At 60.4% G+C, this 14,376-nt stretch overlaps 1 protein-coding gene across 8 annotated transcripts in view; it reads left to right on the forward strand.

Moving 5' to 3' along the window:
- The window catches only part of ANKRD11 (ankyrin repeat domain 11), a 188,624-nt gene that overhangs the window by 171,705 nt on the left and 2,543 nt on the right, over positions 1-14,376 (forward strand). For 5 of the 8 annotated variants that reach the window (XM_032389919.1, XM_032389917.1, XM_032389923.1 and 2 more), the window contains 6 exons: positions 1,140-1,282; positions 3,461-3,608; positions 3,985-10,472; positions 11,976-12,074; positions 12,179-12,322; positions 13,742-13,834. In XM_032389919.1, coding sequence (XP_032245810.1) covers positions 1,140-1,282; positions 3,461-3,608; positions 3,985-10,472; positions 11,976-12,074; positions 12,179-12,322; positions 13,742-13,834 — 7,115 coding nt within the window. Of the gene's footprint in view, positions 1-1,139; positions 1,283-3,460; positions 3,609-3,984; positions 10,473-11,975; positions 12,075-12,178; positions 12,323-13,741; positions 13,835-14,034; positions 14,199-14,376 lie in introns of all 8 variants that reach the window. The other 3 variants (XM_032389924.1, XM_032389921.1, XM_032389922.1) reach the window with 2 other exon arrangements.

The following is a 14,376-nucleotide window of genomic DNA, read 5'->3' on the forward strand; positions in this document are numbered from 1 at the left end:
CTCTGGCTGAGCGAGCGCACGCGCCGGGGCTGGGAAGGCACAGCCCGGACCTGGGGGTCAGCGTGGCACAGGCGGCAGGGCGGGGGCAGATCCCACTCTTAGATCAGTATGATTTGCTGTTTCTTAGAAGGAGGAATCCATATTTTGGGAAATATTTCAAAGTAAGATCATTTTATTTTTCACCGTTTCTAAGAGAATTGGGAAATTTCTAGATACCACCCTGCTGTGTTCTAATAAACCCCAGTTCTGTGGGAGAGGGGTCTGCCTCTGGCGTACTTAGGGAGAAGCTGCACCGCCTCTGTGCCTGTCAGCCTGGGCACACCTCCCACTCCACAGGCTAGAAACGTGTCCCCGAGCCTGCCCTTGAGCTCAGCACAGGAGTGGGGGTTTCTCCCCCGGCTGAGACAGCCGAGCGTGATTTACTTGAAGGGCCTGTGATCGCGGTTCAGTGCGGCCTTGTGTGCATAGGATCCTTGCGCTGTGTTCTGCTGCGTGGGCCAGAGTCCAGCCCTGTTTGCTCTGCTTTGGGGAGAGCATGGATGAGCAGAGCAGTCTTCATGACAAACCCGTCTAGGTTTTTCCTGCTGCCTTAGTTGATAGTTGTCTGTCAAACCTAATTTAGCATTTTTTTAAAAATCAGTTTTCCTAGATCAGGATTTTCCAAAGTACTAGACTTTGTGTCCATGGGGGTGGGCCCTGTTTGCACACTGACATTTGAGGCCATGCTTCCTGGTGGCCTTCTGAGGCTCTCGCAGAAGCGGCCACCAGGGGAGACCTTCCTGCGTGGCGTCAGCCGCGTGCTTCACCAAGGGCACGCTCCTGAGCCTGCGGCTGTGGCGACAGGCTCTGTGTCCTCCCCAGGTGCCTCCCCAGCCTTCCCCCGTGTCCCGCGCGGGTATCGCTGTGCTCACCAGCCCTCTGCCCCAGTGGTCCTTATAGGTGGTTAATCTCCAGGGTGAACAAGCTCCTCATCGCGGAGCAAACCAGGTGCCACAGTAAAGGGCACTCAGGGTCTCCCGGGACCTTAGCCCTCCCATGCAGGGCAGCACCACCGTCAGGGCCCCTGGAGAGTGCGGCCGCGGGAAGGGAGTGGTGTTCTTGAGGATTAAATAACATAGGTCCTAAGTGTCTGTTTCCAGGCTGGACAGCGCTGCACGAGGCGTGTAACCGTGGCTACTACGACGTCGCCAAGCAGCTGCTGGCCGCGGGCGCGGAGGTGAACACCAAGGGCCTGGATGACGACACCCCCCTGCACGACGCTGCCAACAATGGGCACTACAAGGTGGGCGCCTCCCCGCACATCCTCTGGTGGGCCTGCCGGCTGACGCGGCTACCATTCTGTTGCTCCCTGTCCCGTCGTCCCCGCCGTCCCGCACGCTTGGCAGCCCCCCCCCCCACCTCTGCTCATCCTGGGTCAGCTCCTGGGTGGCCCCTCGCAGCCTGTGGACAGGGCCCTACTCTGGCCACGCAGTGTGGCTGGGTGTTAGCAGGTGAATGATCACACCCATAGGGAGGGGTTCAGGAGCTGCTCCCTGCCCCGTCCTTGTCCTGTCCTTGTCCCTGTTGCTGTGGTAGTCACGGCGACGCAGCGCTGAGGGATGTAGCCAGTACACGGGAGGACCGTTGTAACCAGCCCAGGAGCAGTGAGCACCCAGAGATGGCGAGGCTCTCGCTGCGGTCACTACCCGACCATCATGAGGAGGCCCCGGCCAGAGACGCACAGTGGGGCATGGCGAGGACCACGCCTGTAGACCAGAATGCACCTCTGACGCTCCCTTGTAGCTGCCCTGCCTGGTCGCTTCTGGCAGACGCCAGGGAGCCGGCAGCACCGAGCATGTGACGAGCGGTTGGAAGGTGACAGGTCACCGCGGTGGGGGGAGGGGCTCTGAATGAAAAGATGCCCATGGTGACTTGGGGAAATCTGGACGCGGGTTATGTACTTAATGGTAGGGAGTATAGTTTACTTTTTAGGTAAGATGAAAGCATCGCGGTTTTTTGTTTTTGTTTTGTTTTAAGGGTCCTTTTAGAGAAATGTACTGAAAAAGCTTATGAAATGCATGGGATCCACTTAAAATAGCCAGGGCAGGGGACTGGGGGCTTGGGGGGAGGGCAGGGGTGACATGAGGCTGCCGGTGAGCTGGTAGCCGACAGAGTGGGGAGGAAGGGGGTCGCCCTTTGAATCTCTGTCCTTTTATAATTATTATTGTGGAACTGTCTCATGCGATAGACTGGAAGTGTGGTGATGGGTGCAGGGTGATGGCCCCCCGAGAGATCCCTGCCCAGGTGCTGGGACCCGGGACCCTGGGACCTCGCATGGTAAGGGGACTCCACAGATAGGAGTGAGCAAAGGATAAGGAAGTGGTGGCCTTGGATTATCCAGGGAGGCCCAGCAGCCTTCAGGGTCTGTGTGGCAGAAACCCTTTGCCAGCCAGGTCAGAGTTACCAGCAGAAGCAGGAGGGAGGAGAGCATGAGGGCGGCCAGCTGCATTGTTGGCCTTAGCGGAAGGGGGCAAGGGACGTAGTGGCTTCCAGCAGTAGGGACAGCCCTTAGCAGGCAGACAGCGGGGACGCGGGACCAGAGTCCCAGCACTGTAAGGGGCCCCACGCACAAGGAAAGGAAGAGGCCAACACCACACGCCTGTAGGGTCGTGAGGTCGGTTTCAGACCTGGCCAGTCGGAGGGCATAGTGACTTGCTAGAGCAGGCAGCTGGGTCCCCGTGAGGGGAGGCCACGGCGTCCTAAGTGAGAACGGGTGTGTGAGCGATGAGGCCGTCCTTGTTAAAGGTTCTTTTCACGCTGCATTTTCTGGACCAAAGCTGCGACTGGATTCAGTATTTGCACTTGAGTCCAGGGAGCTGGCCGCCCGGGCGTGTGAAGCCCAGTTGCTGGGTGTAGACAGCTGAACACAGCTGCTGAAACGTCACCCTGCGTGTCTGTCATTCACAGGACCACTCTTACCCGTGTAAGACAAAGCACGGCTTTGGAAAGAGGCTTTTCTAAAATAAATGAAAACACAAAATAAACCTATTTACAGAAGCTTGGTCTTTGTTTCCTCTCTTCTGTCAACCCCCCGCTCCCCCTTCCCCCCAAACTTCCAGAACCCTTCCACGCCCACCAAACCCTGCTGGATGGCAGCTCATCCTTGGTGGGAGGGGAGTGCGCATGTGAGGAGATTAGGGGATGTGGGGACCCCGTGGAGAGGGAGGAGGATTTCTGTGGGAGCTGGGACCTGTTCCCTGTGGCAGAGAGCTTGGAAGGGGGTGGGACGCTGCTAGGCTCCTTCCTGCGGGAGAGGCTTGGGTCTAGAGAGCCCGCCGGGCTGTGCTGTGTGCACGGCTTCTGGTCCTCGGCGGGGGGCGGGCACGGTGGGGGGAATGGGCTACAGTTGGACACAGACGGGCACAGTAGCGCCCCCGTGTTTCTCAGGAAGCTCCCTCATGTGCCTGTTGCTGTTTTGTAGGTGGTGAAGCTGTTGTTACGGTATGGAGGGAACCCTCAGCAAAGCAACAGAAAAGGCGAGACGCCCCTAAAGGTGGCCAACTCCCCGACCATGGTGAATCTCCTGTTGGGCAAGGGGACCTACACATCCAGCGAGGAGAGCTCGACCGGTGAGAGGCTGGGCGCCGCGCCGTGTGCCGGCTGCGGCTGGGAGCATGGGGTGCGGGTCTCCTTGTGCTGCTGTGGGGGGCACAGCGGGCCTCCCCGTATCCGCCGACGCCTGTGCTTCTGGGAGCTTCTGGACTGCCAGGCCCTGTCCCCGGGGGTTTCCGTGCCCACAGTCCTGCAGGCTTACTGCGATGTGCCAGCCCTGCCTTCACACAGACCTCTCTCTGGTCAGCCTCTGATTTCACTAAATCAGGCGAAGGGCTGTTCCTCCCTTCCCCTGCCGAGGGCAGCCCGGACCTCGTCTGCTCTGTGCCCCCCCGTGCATGTTCTGGGTGGTGGCTGTGAATCTGTGTCTGACCTCTTCCTCCCTGTTCCCAGCAGAGAGCTCAGAGGAGGAAGACGCCCCGTCGTTCGCACCTTCTAGCTCAGTTGACGGCAATAACACAGACTCTGAATTTGAGAAAGGCCTAAAGCACAAGGCTAAGAATCCAGAGCCCCAGAAAACTGTGACCCCTGTCAAGGATGAATACGAGTTTGACGAGGATGACGAGCAGGACAGAGTCCCTCCAGTGGACGACAAACACTTACTGAAGAAGGATTACAGAAAAGAAACTAAATCAAACAGTTTTATTTCTATACCCAAAATGGAAGTGAAAAGTTACACTAAAAACAACACAATTGCACCAAAGAAAGCGGCTCATCGAATCTTGTCAGACACGTCGGACGAGGAGGACGTTGGTGTCACTGTGGGGACAGGAGAGAAGCTGAGACTCTCGGCACATGCAATATTGCCCAGTAACAAAACACGGGAACCTTCCAGTTCCAAGCAGCAGAAGGAAAAAAAAGTGAAAAAGAAGCGAAAGAAAGAAACAAAAGGCAAAGAAGTGCGATTTGGAAAGAGGAACGACAAGTTCTGCTCATCGGAGTCGGACAGTGAGTCCTCAGAGAGTGGCGAGGACGATGGGGACTCGGTGGGGAGCTCCGGCTGCCTCAAGGAGTCCCCGCTGGTGCTGAAGGACCCCTCCCTGTTCAGCTCTCTGTCTGCCTCCTCCACCTCGTCCCACGGGAGCTCTGCTGCCCAGAAGCAGAACCCCAGCCACTCAGACCCGCACGCCAAGCACTGGCGGACAGACAATTGGAAAACCATTTCTTCTCCTGCCTGGTCAGAGGTTAGCTCTCTGTCAGACTCCACAAGGACGAGACTGACAAGCGAGTCTGATTGCTCCTCTGAGGGCTCCAGCGTGGAGTCGCTGAAGCCCGTGAGGAAGAAGCAAGAGCACAGGAAGAGGGGCAGCCTGCAGAGCGCCCTGTCCGAGAAGAAGAGCTCTTTCCATGGCAGTGTGGATGGGGCCATTCCCAAGCTGGACAAGGAGGGGAAGGTCGTCAAGAAACACAAAACGAAACACAAACACAAAAACAAGGAGAAAGGGCTGTGTTCAGTCGGTCAGGAACTCAAGCTGAAAAGCTTCACCTATGAGTACGAGGACTCCAAGCAGAGGTCCGAGAAGGCCATACTTCTGGACAACGATGTATCCAGCGAAAACAAGTTGAAGGCCTTGAAGCACGACAGGGACCACTTCAAGAAGGACGAGAGACTTGGCAAAATGAAGTCAGAGGACAAGGAATGGCTCTTTAAAGAGGAGGTGGTCAAAGTTTCCAAGGATGAAAAATCCCTGAAGAGAATCAAAGACATGAGCAGGTCTTTCCGAGAAGAAAAGGACCGTTTAAATAAAGCAGAAAAGGAGAAATTAGTGAAGGAAAAGTCTCCTAAAGAGGAAAAACTGAGACTATACAAAGAGGAAAGGAAGAAAAAGTCCAAAGACAGGCCCTCAAAATTAGAGAAAAAGAATGACTTTAAAGAGGACAGACTTTCAAAGGAGAAAGAAAAGACTTTCAAAGAAGAGAAAGAAAAACTCAAAAAAGAAAAGGTTTATAAGGAAGACTCGTCCGCTTTTGATGAATACTGTAACAAGAGTCAGTTTCTGGAGAACGAAGACACCAAGTTCAGCCTTTCTGACGACCAGCAGGACAGGTGGTTTTCCGACCTGTCCGACTCGTCCTTTGATTTCAAAGGGGATGACAGCTGGGATTCTCCAGTGACGGACTACAGGGACGTGAAGAGTGACCCTGTGGCCAGACTGATCCTGGAGACAGTGAAAGAGGACAGCAAGGACAAGAAGCGGGAAAACAAGGGCCGCGAGAAGCGAGACTATGGGGACAAGCGGAACGACAGGGACGCTTTCTTCAGGAAGAAGGACAGGGACTGTCTGGACAAGAGCTGCGAGAGGAGGAAGGAGCAGATGGAGAAGCACAAAGGCGTCCCCACCTGCCTTCCTGAGAAGGACAAAAAGAGGAGGGAGTCTGCCGAGGGCGGGCGGGACCGGAAGGACCCCCTCGAGGGCACCAAGGAGCGCAAGGACGGCAGGGCCAAGCCCGAGGAGGCGTACCGGGAGGAGCTGAAGGAGCTGGGCGGCGAGGCCAGCTTCAAGGACAGGCCCGACTGCGACTTCGGGAAGGGCCTGGAGCCCTGGGAGAGGCTCCACCCCGCCAGAGAGAAGGAGAAGAAGGAGAAAGTGAAATTAGAGAAATATAAAGACAAGTCCAGTGACAAAGATAAAAGCGAAAAATCCATCCTTGAGAAGTGTCAGAAGGACAAGGAATTTGACAAATGTTTTAAAGAGAAAAAAGATAGCAAGGAGAAGCATAAAGATACACACAGCAAAGACAAGGAGAGGAAAGCGTCTCTCGACCAAGTTAAGGAAAAGAGGGAGAAGACTTTCCCTGGGCTTCTCTCCGAGGACTTCCCTGAGAAGAAGGATGAGAAGAAGGGAAAGGAGAAGAGCTGGTACATCGCAGACATCTTCACCGACGAGAGCGAGGACGAGAAAGACGAGTACGCGGCCAGCGGGCTCAGACTCGGGGAGGCCGGGGACCCGCCCCGGGTGGACGGCCCCCCAGACCCTGACCGGCACCGGAAGCACTCCGCCGACCGGCAGCACTCAGAGAAGCAGAAAGACCGGGAGCTCCGAGAAAAGAAAAAGGAGAAGGGAGCCCTAGAAGGGGGCAAAGACAAGAAAGAGAAAGTCCTCGAGAAGCACAAAGACAAGAAGGATAAAGACTCCGCAGAAAAGTACAAGGACAGGAAAGACCGGATGTCCGTCGACTCCACTCAGGAAAAGAAAAACAAACAGAAGCCCCCAGAGAAGGTGGAGAGGAAGCCCCCTGCCGAGGACAAGGCCAAGAGCAGGCACCGGGACAGGCCAGACAGGGAGCACTGCCGAGACAGGAAGGCATCGAGGAGCACGGAGGCCGAGAAGAGCCTGCTGGAGAAGCTGGAGGAGGAGGCCCTGCACGCGTACAGGGAGGACTCCAACGACAAGGCCAGCGAGGTGTCCTCGGACAGCTTCACGGACCGCGGGCAGGAGCCGGGCCTCAGTGCCCTCCTGGAGGTGTCCTTCACAGAGCCCCCCGAGGAGAAGGTCAAGGAGAAAGAGAGGCACAGACACTCTTCGTCCTCGTCCAAGAAAAGCCACGATCGAGAGAGAATCAAGAAAGACAAGTCCGAGAAAAGAGAGAAGAGCGATGATTACAAGGACTCTGGTGGCAGGAAGGACCCCAGCCAGTATGACAAAGACTTCTCGGATGCCGACGCTTATGGGATCCCTTACGGCACGAAAGCCGACGTGGAGGACGGGTTAGATAAAGCCATCGAGCTCTTCTCCACTGAGAAGAAAGATAAGAACGATTCTGAAAGAGAACCCTCCAAGAAAGTAGAGAAGGAGCTGAAGCCCTACGGGTCCAGCACCGCCAGCGCCCTCAAGGAGAGGAGGAGGAGGGAGAAGCACCGGGAGAAGTGGAGGGACGACAGGGACAAGCACCGTGACAGGCACGGGGACGGGCTCCTGCGGCACCACAAGGACGAGCAGAGGCCTGCGGCCAGAGACAAGGACAACCCTCCGAACCCGCTCAGAGACAAGTCCAGGGAGGAGAGCCTGAAACTCAGCGAGACCAAACTGAAGGAGAAGTTCAAGGAAAACCCAGAGAAAGAGAAGGGTGACCCGGCAAAGGTCAGCAACGGAAACGAGAAGCTGCCGGTGTCCAGAGACGTGGGCAAGAGAGACGCGCGGCCCAGAGAGAAGCTTCTGGGCGACGGTGACCTGATGATGACCAGCTTCGAGCGCATGCTGTCCCAGAAGGACCTGGAGGTCGAGGAGCGGCACAAGAGACACAAGGAGAGGATGAAGCAGATGGAGAAGATGCGGCACAGGTCCGGGGACCCGAAGCTCAAGGAGAGGATGAAGCCCGCCGAGGACGCGCGCAAGAAGAGTCTGGACGCCCCTCCCAAGAAGCCGCTGGCGCTGGACCCTGCCCCGAAGGACAGGAAGCTCAAGGAGTCTGCTCCTGCTCCGCCCGCCGCCGAGAACAAGCCCCACCCGGGACCAGCTGTGGACGCGAGGGACTGGTTGGCGGGACCGCACATGAAAGAGGTCCTGCCCGCTTCTCCCAGGCCTGACCAGGGCCGGCCCACCGGGGTCCCCACGCCTGCATCCGTGGTGTCATGCCCCAGCTACGAGGAGGCCATGCACACACCCAGGACACCGTCCTGCAGCGCCGACGAGTACTCCGACCTCATTTTCGACTGTGCAGACCCCCAGCCCGTGTCCAGCACGTCCGCCCGCGCCTGCTCCCCCTCCTTCTTCGACAGGTTCTCTGTAGCGGCGGGTGGGGTTTGTGAGACTGCGAGCCAGACGCCTACGAGGCCGTTGTGCACAAGCCTTTACCGCTCGGTCTCCGTCGATATCAGGAGGACCCCCGAGGAAGAATTCAGCCCTGGGGACAAGCTGTTCAGACAGCAGAGTGTCCCCACCGCGTCCACTTACGACTCACCGGGGCAGCACCTGGAGGACAAGGCCCCTGGGCCCCCAGGTCCTGCCGAGAAGTTTGCCTGCTTGTCTCCGGGGTATTATTCCCCAGACTATGGCATCCCCTCCCCCAAAGCGGACGCTCTGCACTGCCCGCCTGCGGCCGCGGTCAACACCACCCCCTCCCCAGAGGGTGCCTTCCCTGGTTTACAAGCGAAGTCTCCCCCTCCACACAGAGATGAGCTGTTGGCCCCATCCATGGAGGGAGCTCTTCCGCCTGACTTGGGCATCCCCCTGGATGCCACGGAGGACCAGCAGGCCACTGCCGCCATCATCCCCCCGGAGCCCAGCTACCTGGAACCACTGGACGAGGGGCCCTTCAGCACGGTCATCACGGAGGAGCCCGTTGAGTGGGCGCACCCGGCAGCCTCAGACCAGGGCCTCTCCTGCAGCCTGATCGGGGGCGCCCCTGAGAATCCCGTCAGCTGGCCTGTGGGGCCGGACCTCCTGCTTAAGTCCCCACAGCGACTCCCAGAGTCCCCGCAGCATTTCTGCCCCAGTGAGGCTGTCCACCCTGCTGCGCCGGGGCCCTTTGGGGCCACAGAGCCCCCTTACCCAGGCTCCCCTGACTCGTACCCTCTGTCGGCCACCGAGCCTGGACTTGAGGGCGCCAAAGGTGACGTGGGGGAGGCGGTCCCGGCCTCTGTCTCCGCCCCAGAGGAGCCAGCCGCCTTTGCCCCTGCCTCCAGGCTGGAGCCATTCTTCTCCAACTGCAAGCCGCTGCCGGAAGCAGCCCCCGACACGGCCCCGGAGCCTGCGTGTTTGACCACCGTGGCTCAGGTGGAGGCTCTGGGGCCCATGGAAAGTAACTTCCTGGAAAACGGGCATGACCTGTCAGCCCTCGGCCAGGTGGAGCCGGTGCCCTGGCCCGACGGCTTCCCCAGCGCCGAGGACGACTTAGATCTCGGGCCCTTTTCCTTGCCAGACCTTCCCCCTCTTCAAGCGAAAGACGTTTCCGACGTCGAAACAGAACCTATAGAAGAGCCTGCCCTCATTCCTCCGGAAGAGACCCCAGCGGGGCCCCCTGTGGTCCTGAATGGCGGGGATGGCCCTGCCACGGCCGCCGAGGACCAGCCCCTGCGGCCTCCTGACCAGGTGGCCCCCCGGCTTGCCGCAGAGCCCGAGCCCCCGGAGGAGCCCCAGCCAGATGCCACGGTGGAAGCCGCGGTAGAAGCAGGGGCCGTGTCGGAGGGGAGGGTCCCTGAGGACTCCGACTCCAGCCTGGGGCCCGCGCCGGCACCCCCCGAGCAGCAACCACCAGGGAGTGGAGAGGAGGCGGCCGAGGGCCAAGATGCGCCGGCCGCATCCCACAGCGTGCCCGACGCCCCCGTGGACGGCTCGGCCGTGGCGGATGGGGCCGGCCCACTCGACAGTGCCGGTCTCGAGGGGCCGCTGGGCAGCATCCAGCCCGAAGTGATGGAACCAGAACCCAAACCCGCGGCCGAAGCCCCCAAGGCCCCCAAAGTGGAGGAGATCCCCCAGCGCATGACCAGGAACCGGGCCCAGATGCTGGCCAACCAGAACAAGCAGAGCTCGCCCCCCTCGGAGAAGGAGCCCGCGCCCGCCCCTGCCCCCCGAGCAAAGGGCCGCTGCTGTGAGGAGGACGACCCCCAGGCCCAGCACCCACGCAAGCGCCGCTTCCAGCGCTCCAGCCAGCAGCTGCAGCAGCAGATGAACACGTCCACACAGCAGACGCGGGAAGTGATCCAGCAGACGCTGGCCGCCATCGTGGACGCCATCAAGCTGGACGACATCGAGCCCTACCACAGCGACAGGTCCAACCCGTACTTCGAATACTTGCAGATCAGGAAGAAGATCGAGGAGAAGCGCAAGATCCTCTGCTACATCACCCCTCAGGCACCCCAGTGCTACGCCGAGTACGTCACCTACACGGGCTCCTACCTCCTGGACGGCAAGCCGCTCAGCAAGCTGCACATCCCCGTGGTGAGTACCGGGGCGGGGCCGGGACCCCGCGGGCCGCGTGAGCGCAGACGCCAAGCCCGCAGGGCTTGCTGCCCTCCTGGGGACCAGCCTCCCACCCGGCGGGCCTTGCTGACGGAGCGCCTCGGGGTCAGATCTGCTCACTTGGCTCTGTGAGCGTCCCTCCTCCTCACCCGGGACTACCCACCTCCCGCGTCACGCACACCCACGCAGCTGTGCCACTCCCTGCCACTCGGGGAGCCCCTCTAACACCCCAGTGCCTCCACGGACACGGAGGCCTGGCCCTTCTGAGTGAGTCCCTCCACGCTTCGGTCCTGGTTCCCGGTGGCCCCACGTTGCTGACGCGAAGCCAGGCCTCCATCCTCCTTACAGTGGAGCCCGAGCAACCCTGGCCCCTTTCCCACCTTCTCCAAGTGCACCCTTCATGGGGTTCGCGGGCTCCTCCACCCAGAGGGCCTGTCCCTAAGCCCCCAGCCCCACCCGTGGGCGCTGCACACGGAGCCTCTGGTCCCTTTCGTCTACTCCATTCCCTTGGCCACCTGATCATCCTCCATTGGCACCCAGTGACCCCGTGTCTGTGCAGACGGGACCCGTCCAAACCCCGCCGTGCACACCGCCTCCCAGCCCCCTCGAGTCCACGTCTGGGCCGTCAGGCACACATGTTGCACGTCCCTGCTGCTCCTGTCGCACCCCTTCCCCTGGGTGGGCTCCTGCCTCCTGCTCGCACAGCAGAGCCCGACCTCAGCCTTCCTCTGCTCACTCCCAGCCCGCCCGGCCTGCTCCACGTGCAGGTGACTTGCTGCCTTTTTGGTGGTGGGGGGGCCGCAGATCACACCCTGAAGAAAAGCCAGAACGTCTGTTTCATGCTGGGAGGGCCCAGGCGCACAGCCCACGTCGCCAGTCTCAGGGGGAGCCCCCCCCCCCCCCCGCCCCAGGGGGGTCACGTTGGATGCGTGTGCTCTGAAAGTCGGTGTCTGAGCTGGTTCTCCACCAGGGCTGACATCCGGTGTGTTGTGATCGAGGACCCGTGGCTCGGAGTGTCAGGCTCCGGGGGGGAGGCGCTGAGAGCACAGTGCCTGGGCCGGCACCCCCCTCCCAGCACGGCTCTCCCTGATCCCAGGCTGCCCTGGGCTGGAGACGAGGCAGCTTAGCCCTGTCGGTCCTGGGGCGGGGAGGATTAGCTGCTTGGTCTTGTCTGGGACACCAGATCCCAAAAGAATCTGGCCTGGGATCTCTGTTCAGTGAGACGTTTGGTTGCCTTTTTCGTTTAAATTTTAGTTTTCAAAACAGAGTACCACGACCATTGTGGAAAATCTGGGGTCACTGTGTTTGTGTAGCTTCTGCTTACTTTCCACTGGGTCTCACACCTTCTTTCGTAGAGACCGCTCTGTTTCCCTTCCTGTCGCCGCACCACGGGCACCCAGGCTGTTCGGGAAGGGTGGGCAGAGGGCGGGCGTCCTGGTGCGAGTTCACAGCCCCGCCAACCCCCACCCCCCGTGATTGCAGATTGCGCCCCCTCCCTCCCTGGCGGAGCCCTTGAAGGAGTTGTTCAAGCAGCAGGAGACGGTGCGGGGCAAGCTGCGTCTGCAACACAGCATCGAGCGGGTAAGAGGGGCTGTGGGCGCGGGCGTCGGGGCGTGGGCGCGGGCGTCGGGCCGGGGCGCGGCTGGCCTGCGGGAGGCCTGGCTCATCCGGCTCCTCTCCTCCAGGAAAAGCTCATCGTCTCCTGCGAGCAGGAGATCCTGCGGGTTCACTGCCGGGCGGCGAGGACCATTGCGAACCAGGCGGTACCGTTCAGTGCCTGCACCATGCTGCTGGACTCGGAGGTCTACAACATGCCCTTGGAAAGTCAGGTGCGTGGGCACGCGTGCGCTCGGGCCGCACCACAGGCGGCGAGTGGAAATACCCGCGTCCCACAGATCGAGTCGGCCCGGCGGGGGGGGGCGCGACCAGACAGCAGCACGTTCAGTGCGGGTCCTCAGGGGCCTCCGGTCAGTAAATTTTCCTGGAAAACATAATTAGGAGGAGTGACCCCTAGAGCCCCGGCTGTAGGGGCTGCCCAGGAACGGCCCAGTCGGAAGCTGTTGTGCGCACACAGACCCAGGCGCTGCCGCCGGGGGCCGGGAGGTGCTGAGCGCGCCCCTGCCCACCATGGCCGTGCTTCCTTCCCCCGCGGTGGCACCGTGGCCCTGCTCTGCCCCTTCCTCCCCCTGCCGTGGTCGCAAGACGGCTCCCAGGGGGTGTCCCGAGTGCCTGTGCCTTTCAGGGGCCTCAGCTGCTGGCAGCTCCCAGTGTTGACCTGTCCCCGCAGACTCCCGTGTCCCCCCTCCATCCCCTGCTGCCTGCCGCATTCAGGCCTGGGGCCAGACTCTGTCACCGGTTGATTCTCTTGACACCACTGTGACTTTTTAAAATCCACCCAGAGTGTGTCATTTTGGGCCTGCCCCCCGGTGACCCTTGTGCCCCACAGGCCAGCGTGAGCTCCCACTGCACCCCGGCTCATGAGCAGCATTCTCAGGTTGGATGTGTGCGAAAGTAGGTGGTTCAGGGATTTCTTTTAAAACTTATTAGTGCATTAAGGATTTTCCACGCACTTACATAGTCCTTAAGAATATCTCAAAAACTTGCCCCATCAGGGAAGCCTGGCTCGCTCAGTCGGTAGAGCCTGCAGCCCTTCCTGTCAGGGTCGTGAGTTCAAGCCCCACATTGGGCCTGAAGCCTACTTAAAATTTGAAGAAATTAACTTTCCCCATGAACCTGTTGTCTGAAGCAAAAGCTGTAAAACGGTCAGGCACTGAAGAGCTGCTTTAGGGGATTTTGTACCTAAAAGCAAGCATCTTGGTGACTTCTGAGCTGCCGCTGAGCGAGCCCTCCCTGCGTCTGGTACGGGGCCTGCTCCCAGCTCTCCGGGGCCCACGCGTGGGGCCAGACCGCGGGGGCTGAGAGACCACCCACCGGCTGCCCTCTGTGGGTACAGGTGCTGCTCTGAGGACAGTGACGGCAGGCTGGCCGTCCCTGCTGCACCGTGAAGCCACCGCGGGCCTCTCGGGGTCCTTTTTACAGAAAGTTACAAACAGAAGAAAGGGAAACACAGAGGCACACGGCAGCCTCCGGGGCTGGGGGCGGGGAATGCGAAGGGAGGGCCGTGTGGGTCGGTCCCGGACCGGGACAGCGCCTGGGGACTCCAGAGTAAGGCCATGGCTTTCACTCTGCACATGGGCCGTCTGCCTGGCTCTTCCCCACCCCCCAGTGTCCACGTCTGCTCTTTTCAGGGGGATGAGAACAAGTCCGTGCGCGACCGGTTCAATGCCCGCCAGTTCATCTCCTGGCTCCAGGACGTGGATGACAAGTATGACCGCATGAAGGTGAGGGCCCTGTGCCCCCCAGGCTGCGCCTGGGCTGGGGGTCCCAGCAGGTGTCTGGGGCGGGGGGCGGGGTGGCTGCTGCTGGGTCCCCTATTTGGAAGTGACAGTGTCAGACCCTCTGAACCCAGTGGATACTTTCAGGGAGCTGAGGTCTCCCCGCCCCCATGTTGCCTCCTTAGAGTGTCTTCCCTCCTGTCCAGGTGTGCGGGGAGCAGCTCCTGTCACCAGCTGGCGGTCAGACCTCTGTGGGACCCCACCTTGAGCCCTCCTCAAAGGTCACAGCATGCACCCAGCACCGCTGCTCTGGACGTGCTGACCAGTGCAGCAGGCAGAGGATGGGTGGGAGATAGAGAAAGATTAGCAAGTAAGAAGCACATCCTCATCCGCAGGTGCTAGGGTTGCCAACTGGAAAACTGAACGCCAGTTACAGAATTGACACTAGGGTCAGCGCCACCCCTGGGAGGCTCCAGGAGGCAGGGCCCAGAGGGCCGTGCCCGCTCTTCTCACTAGAGTTCTGGGGCTGGGGGGGGGGGGGGGGGGGG

The sequence above is a fragment of the Phoca vitulina genome, unplaced genomic scaffold (assembly GCF_004348235.1).
Source record: "Phoca vitulina isolate PV1807 unplaced genomic scaffold, GSC_HSeal_1.0 scaffold56, whole genome shotgun sequence".
NCBI classification, from domain to species: Eukaryota; Metazoa; Chordata; class Mammalia; order Carnivora; family Phocidae; genus Phoca; species Phoca vitulina.